Raw genomic sequence first — 8,056 nt, 5'->3', positions numbered from 1 at the left:
CTCTCCACCATGTGTACTCTAGCTTGTTTCTTGAGGTAGCCCTGGAGAGGAAAACAGACTGACAAACACACAGGGAGCGGGGGCCCACAAACGCACAGACAAATCCGACTAACATGCAAACCGAGAGGGAAAGCAAAAAAGTTAAGAGAAAAGACGGAGGAAGGAGAGCGAAAAATAGAAAATAAAAAAATACATAAAAAGGTCAAAAGGAAGAAAAGAAAAGGAAAAAAGAATACCAATGGACAAAGAACGGTTTATAGTGTATAACCAGATTTCTCAGCTGTAATTAAATAGCTGGGTGTGTGCAGTGCTGGTTGAAGAGCACAGAGACAGAGAGAGAAGACAGGGGCGGGATGAGGCAAAATTGGAAATAGAATGAACAGGCAGAAGGGATAAGAAGCTTTTTTCAAAGAGTTAAAGGGTGGAGTATGGTTGGTTAGGTGAGAGAAGGACGCTGGTGTTATCCAGAGAAACTATATAGTCTAATTACTCCTGAGAGAAAGAGATGAAAAGGTCGGGAGGTGTAGAATTTACATCTACAGAATGGACTAAATGTGATTGTTTAAGCACGCCGGTGACCAGAGTTAATCAGGTCAGTGTTCTGGGGAAAAAAAGAAAAGAAAAGAAAAAAAAGGGGGGGGAAGGGAGGAGGGTAGCTCTCAAGCAGGGATGGGCGTGGTGTGATCCAATGCATCAGGCGGGAGTTCTGCCTGGAGGTTGTAAGGAGGAGAGTGGCGTTGCTCCACCTCGCTTTTATGGGTGTGTAAACTCCCAGGGCCAGGGGCTCAGCAAAAGTTAGTTGCGCTTTTCAATCCAGGCCAGTCCCAGCCTCTAAATCCCAGTCCAAGCGCCCCCGCCGCCGCTGAAATTGCCGCAGGCGATCCCCTGGCAACCCCCTCAGGGCACTTCCAGGCCTCCTGGCTAGCTCTGGGGGCGGAGCCAGAAGCCGCTGCTCCCATCTCCTCCGGGCCGGGTTGGGGGGCCTGGGCGGGTCGGGGGCCTTGTCTGCTGGGCACGCTGAGCCCGCTGGAGTGAGGAAATCGAGGTCCCTCTGTGTCTCTTCACCCAAAACACGAATCTGCGGGCAAATCTCCCAGTTTTTAGCTCTTTGCCTTCCCTCTAGAGCTCCAGCCAGCTAGGAGCACGGTCACCAGTGCCTGCGCGCCTCCTCCAGGGGTCCAGGCCCGCCAGGAGGGCAATGGCGGCCGGCGCGCAGCCTCTCCCAGCGAGCCGGGAGCCCGCACAAGGCAGCAGTCCGTGAGCGCAGCCCCTCCGGGGCGAGTTAGAGCGTGGGGGGTGCGGGGGGCTGGTGCGCAGGTATTTCGTGCGCAAGGTCTTTCTACACCCCGAGCGGAGGTTTTCCCCCCGAGCGGAGGTTTTGGTTTCGGACTCTCATTTTCCCCTCTCACTCCCCGCAGAGGGGGATCGCCCCGTCCCTCCAGTCCCTGATCCAGGCCCGATTTTATCTTCCCCAGTTCGCACTCGCGTTAGAAGGCTTTCTCAGTGGATTCTGTGTCCTTTTTCTCCCAATCTCTTGGGTTTTGTACGGTTTCCTATGGCTTCAGGTCTTTTGCGTGTGAGGCATGGGCGCGAGTGCAAGTACGGAGCTCCTTACTTCTGTGCCACCTTGCCTAATTCCATCTATTCATTTTTTTAAAAATGTGTTTATTTTTGAGAGAGAGGCTGTGAGCAGGGGAGGGGCGGAGGGAGGGACAGAGGATCTGAGGCGGGCTTCACCCTGACAGCAGAGAGCCCAATGTAGGGCTCCAACTCACGAACCGCTAGATCATGACTTGGGCCAAAGCTGGACGCTCAACCAACTGAGCTACCCAGGTGCCCCACATCCATACATTTGTAAAGGAAAGTAATCTACCAGTCATTTAATCAAATACAGTATTTTTTAAAGTAACATTATAAAAGGTTTATTTTCAGTCCTACATATTAAGGCAATATGTCCTTAATGATGAGGGAGGGTGGGGCAAGTTGAGGGCAAAATACAGGCTGGCACTTCCCACCGCACCCCCGCCCCCCCTCGCCCCCCGCAGCTGCAATGTGTGATATTCCCCGGACAATCTTGACTCCCCAAGAACAAAGAAAGGGGGTTAAGTGCTTGCCACGATAATGTGGGAAACTAAGGCAGATGGAAAATTAAATTCCTTTACCACCTACAGCCCCACTGACAAGACCTTGAAACCTGCAGAGTGACTTCCCTCTAGGAGCTCAACTGGCTCAAGGGTGGCACTTTGCTGGGGGCAAAAGGGAACCTTAGCCTAACATTATCCCAACCTTGAGGATCCTGTAAGTCAACTTCCTTTGTCTCACCTGCCCCAGCATAGAGGCTGGCAATCATACTCCAAGCAATCATATGGCTCCCGATATGCATCTGAAGGGTCTCATGACTGAGGTTTTATTAAACGGTAGTAAGTGGCGTTTCCCTAGCAACAGCTAGCCCCTCAAGGTCCTGAAAACCCTCCTTCCAAAATTCCTTAGAGACTTACTCCATCCCTAACCCCCTCCCAACCTGAGGGTATGTAATCAGTTACCCGTCAAGACGCCAGTGCAGCTCTTCCTGCCCACAGGTCCCATCCTTGTGCTTTAATAAAATCACTTTTTTGCACCATAGAGGTCTTTAAGAATTTGCTCTTGGCCGTGAGCTCTGGACCACCCCACCATAACCCCAAAACTTCATCATTTAATGCCAAGAAAAGGTTTCATTCTGGCCCTGTGTGTAAAGGTTACAATGAGCTCTTCCACATCACTTACACACCTATAAACAGCTCTCTCACGCATCAACTATTCTGTTTCCAAAGGCTTCTCGTACTTTTAGAGACCTGACTTCCCAGGGCTCATCATCTTAATTAATGAGACCATCCTGTCCATATTCACAAGGGAGCTCATTTCTCAATTCGATGATGTACCACAGCTTCTTTCAAAGCTTCATCCAGATATGTGCCACTCTGCTTTCCCCAAAGTTTTCAGGAGATTTTACCCTATGTTCTGGCACACCAGCATCTTTTGTTTTTCCAAAAACACTGAAAAAGCAACTGAAGAAATATTCAAGTGACAATATTCTAAAGGTTCCCAATGAGGTTAGTTGAGTTACTTAAGAGTCACAGTGATGCTATTTCCCTTGTGACCTAATTACTGGCAGGAACTGTGTCACCCACTTGCTGCTGGAATGCAAAGGGAGAAAAAAGAAGACTTTGGGAAAGAGGCACGGAAAACCAGTCAAAGAGCACCTCACTGCTTTCTGTGAAAAGAGTTCTAATTCACTCTTCTCCCATGGGGTTCCCTGGGGAGCATTATTCAAACCAAGCTACACACAGGACATTGACAAAAACTGAAAACTGTCTTTTGTAAAAACCTACCTGGTCAGCGGTGACCCCTCGGAGAGCAGGGCCGAGGCCGCTTCGCTCTGCTGGCTCAGAGAGGCTGCGGCTCCAGCGCAGAAGCTTGGGTTGTTCAGCCAGTCCAATTCTGCACGGGCAAAAGAAAACCGATCAATGAATTAGCTCAGGGGGGTTTCTCAAGCAGGAACTCCATCTGATCAGCTGACATCCTCATTCATGGCCAGTGTCAGCCAGGCTCTGTGAACAGTCCTCAAAAGCCGAAGGGAATCCATGAAATGTTCATTTCCCAGGGCGCGGGGCTTTAACACACTCTGAAATGGGGAAGACTGAAATTCTCCTGGGACAGCAGGCTGTGGCTTCAGCAAGAGCCAGGTAACAAGCGTGGCTTAGAAAGCAGCAAGGCTTTACAGATTCCATCCACACTTCTGTGAGCAGGAATGCTTCCAAAGCACTGGGTTTTAATGACCTCACATTTGATTCAGACAATTGCAAAAAGTTTAAAAATCAAATCATGCACAGAAGCCCGCCATGCTTAATATTATTACAGGAGATAACGGTATATTTCTTTAAAAAATATTCTGCTCTTAGCAAGGTAACTTATAAACCTTTCCTTAAAATAGTACTCCTCTTTGAAAATAAAAAACACGAGGTGTCAACTTTTCTAACGCTAAAGTTAAATAAAAGATTAATAATAATTATCTCTGGGGGGGGTGAGATGAAATGTCCAAAAATTTTCCTCTTTCTGCTTATCCATTAACTTTGAAGTCCTCTGGAATGAACTGTTTCTTAATTACTTCTTTCCTAACCTTTTAGGAGTCTTAGCTGTGAAGGAAAGAGAAAAAGCCACGGGACAGTGGCAGCAAGGGGGCTCCAGGAGTCGATGGCATTTTGTCCTGTTTTGTTCCAGGACGAGGCCAGAGCACATTCACGTGTTCAGGAAGAAGAACCTGTGGCACGGCCCCTTCCTAACAGTCAGACTGGGCTATCATCTACATACCATAAGCGTCACCTGTTCAAAATGTACAGCTCAAGGCACGCCTGGGCGGCTCAGTTAAGTGCCTGACTCTTGTTTTCGGCTCAGGTCATGAGCTCACGGTTCGTGGGTCCAGGCCCTGCGTCCGGCTGCGCTGACACTGTGGAGCCTGCTTGGGGTTCTGTCTCTCTGCCCCTCCCCCAGCTCACACTCTCTCTCTCAAAATAAACACTTTTTATTAAATGTACAATTCGATGGTTTTTCGTATACAGTAAAACACACTGGATTGCAAGTAATTTGTTCTGCAAGTGTTCCGCAAGACAAGCAAACATTTCTAAGAAATTTTAACTTGACAAACAAACGATGTCTTGCAATATAAGTAGTACGTGATGCAGAACATCACATGATCACAACTGAGCCAACAGCTCTCTCTCTTTTGCTCACCTGCTGTGGGACTGTGGGTGGTCGTCTCCCATGTTAGGATGCTCGGTCTCAGACTGCGGTGTTTGGCAGGAATCAATTGGAAGGTGCCCACAACTGGCACTAGTGTATTTTTTGTCACTTCAAAGTGCCTGTGGGCAGTCCCTTGCTTTTCCATACAAGAGGAAGTTTAGGGATGCTTTGCCTCATTCTAGGTCAGGCTGTCTGCAGATATAGATACTTTCCTCTGCTGCCTTATTGCCAGTTATGTTGAATACAGTACATGACAAAGGTTTATTAATACTGTACTGTGGTCAACATCTGTGCGAGCGTATGCAATGGCCCCCACACAGAAAAAGATTCCATTGGGCCAACAGATAGCAGTGATTCCGTTAGTGATAGTGAAAGTCATCCTACACAATATCCCTCCTTTCCCTCATCTCCTTCATACCAGCCACAAAGGTTTTCAAAGGTAAGTGCATAATTTGTTTATTTTTCTTTATATTTTGTATTTTCTTTATTATTTTGTCATATATTACAGTATTGTATCATTTTTATACAAATATGTTGGGGTTATGGAACCATCGGAGTTTCTGTGATTTCTTATGGAGAAATTCACTTTGATACACAAGTGCTTTGGATTACAAGCATGTTTCCGGAAAAATTATACTTGCAAAACAAAGTTTTACTGTATTTAGAACTGTGCAGGGTACCTGGCTGGCTGAGTCGGTGGAGTGTGTGACCCTTAATCCCAGGGTCATGAATTCCAGCCCTATGTGGGGCACAGAGTTTACTTAAATATATATATGTAAATTTAAAATATCTGTGTTTTAGATTATACATATATTTGTATGCAGATATGCATACATACATGTATATAATCTAAAACAGATTTTACTTTAAAAAATATACATGTACGTATATACACACATACGTACTATCACCATTGTTCAACTATCACAATTGTTCAACTATCACCATAATTTTAAACATTCTCATCATCACAGAAAGAAACCCCAGACCCAGCAGCAGTCCCCATCACTCATCTCCAGCTCTCCCACTTCCAGGCAACCACTAATCTGTCTCTGCATATTTGCCTGCTTAGGACAATTTTTTTTTTTTTTAATTTGAGACAGAGAGAGACAAAGACAGAGAGCAGGAGACGGGCAGAGGGAGAGAATCTGAAGCAGGCTCCACACTCAGCACGGAGTCCGACACAGGGCTAGATCACACGACCACAAGATCATGACCTGAGCCGAAATCAAGAGTCAGATACTTAACCAACTGAGTCCCCCAGCCGCCCCTAGGACATTTAATATAAATGAGATCATACAACATACAGTCTTTTGTAACTGGCTTCTTCTACTTAGCATGTTTTCAAGATTCATCCATGCCGTAGCATGTGTTAGCACCCCACTCCTTTTTACGGCCAAATCATATTCCATTTTATGGATAGACCACATTTTGTCCATTCATCAGCTAATGGACACTTGGGTTGGGTTGTTGTTTCCATTTCTTGGTTATTAGGAACAATGCTGCTATGAAAATTCATATACAAGTTTTTATATGGATGTATGTCTTCATTTCTCTTGGCTAGATATCCAGAATTGTCGGGTCATGTGGTAACTCATGCTTAACATTTTAAGGAAATGCCAGACTGTTTTCCAAATTGGCTGTACCAGTTGACATTCCCATTAACAATGTAGAAGGATTCAATTTCTCCAAATCCTTAGCAACTTGTTACCATCTGTGTTTTAGATTATAGTTATCCTACTGGGTGTGATGTCTTTTCTCACTGTGCTTCTGGTTTCTATTTCTCTGGTGACTAATGATGTTAAGCATCTTTTCATGTATTTATTGGCTGTTCATATTTGAACAGAAATAGCCAAATACTTTGCCCACTTTTTAACTGGGTTGTCTTTTTAGCATTGGGTTGGAAGAGTGCTTTACATACTCTCTACTCTAGTCCCGGATGGTTACTGCACATCAGTGAGGAGGAAGTAACAGAATGTGTGCCCCGTGACAACAGGTACATTGTTTTACTTCACGGCTGTATCCATGGCACCATGAGCAATGCCTCGCATAACGTCAGGAGGAGTTTGATAAATAGCTGTGGGAAAGTGGAGAGAGAGGGAGGGAGGGAGACAAATTCCCAAGGAGGAAAGGGACATTAAAACAAAAAGAAGAGAGGGATTCTAACTCATTAAGTGTCTACTGTAGGCTAAACACCAGGTAAAACACTTTATATTCTTATTATACCCTTTAAGCATCAAAACAATCATCTCTGGGAGGTATTATGATCTCTATTGTATACGAGGAAACTAAGGCTCAAAGGAATGAAGTGATTTGCAAGGTTATACCCACTGAGGGCTAAATAGCCATCCATACAGTCTCTCTCCTACTGTTTCCTTCTCCTTCTGTGGGCTGGGCCTGATCCCTGGCAAGCGGTATGTGAAAAGTTCCTGCAGCTCCCTGAGATCATGAGTATTGCCAGAACACCCGGGTTGTGTCATAAACAAAGGAAGAGTGAGAAAAGATGGAACAAGCAATACGCAAGGAAAGATGCCCTCAACATATATTTACATAAATATACTTTACATAAATATACATATTACATATTTTACATACATATCCTACACAGTGCGGGCAGCGTGGAGGAAATGTAAAGAAAGAAACACAGAGGTCCAGATAACATAAAGTGTGGGACTCTCTGAAGCCCTTCAGAAATCCTCCAAAAACAAAAAAAAAGGGTTTTTAAGGAAGCAATTAAGGCTTTGCCAAGTGAGACCATTGTGGAAACAAATAGCGTTTACAGAACTCTTGGGGTTCTAACCCAAATCATACCTGACCTTCTCTGTGACCCTCATCTCAATCAAATGACCTTTTGTAGGGCAAATGGCATTTCTACCCGACAAGAAGTTTCTGCTGCTGCCTTTCTTATTTCCCTGAGCACATTAGCAGTGGCCAGGCATGCAGTACTAGAAGCAATCACTGGATGTTTGCATGCCAGGATTTTGGAGGTAATCTAGTTCAGGGATTTTAAAGCTTTTTTTTAGCTAAAGAAACCACCGCTCAAACAAAATCTTTCAGAGAAGCCCAACCTGCAGAGAAGCAGAAGCAGGGATGCTCCTGGGGGTTGAGAGGGAGGAGCGGGTCTGGGAGGCGCTCTGGAGCACAGCCTGGACACACTCCCTCATGGACAGCACAGCGGGAGGTCCAAAGAAGCCCAATCCTGTGACCTGCACTCTTCCCAGTTCTCTCCCACACACCATGGTGCAACTCTTCACTTCTTCAACTAAGGAGCTGGCTTCCT

The 8,056-nt window shown here is 45.6% G+C and overlaps 1 protein-coding gene across 3 annotated transcripts in view; it reads right to left on the bottom strand.

The window, feature by feature from the left end:
- NRDE2 (NRDE-2, necessary for RNA interference, domain containing) overlaps window positions 1-8,056 on the bottom strand; it is a 51,692-nt gene that overhangs the window by 31,342 nt on the left and 12,294 nt on the right. For all 3 annotated transcript variants that reach the window (XR_013339261.1, XR_013339262.1, XM_077780842.1), the window contains exon 2: window positions 3,369-3,477. Coding sequence is in view for 1 of the 3 variants with exons in the window: in XM_077780842.1 (XP_077636968.1) it covers window positions 3,369-3,477 (109 nt within the window). In the remaining 2 variants the exon portion in view is untranslated. The remainder of the gene's footprint in view (window positions 1-3,368; window positions 3,478-8,056) is intronic.

The sequence above is a fragment of the Crocuta crocuta genome, unplaced genomic scaffold (assembly GCF_008692635.1).
Source record: "Crocuta crocuta isolate KB4526 unplaced genomic scaffold, BGI_CrCroc_1.0 scaffold299, whole genome shotgun sequence".
Taxonomy (NCBI): domain Eukaryota; kingdom Metazoa; phylum Chordata; class Mammalia; order Carnivora; family Hyaenidae; genus Crocuta; species Crocuta crocuta.
Note: the sequence above shows the minus strand (reverse complement) of the source record. Positions and strands in the feature narration are given on the sequence as shown.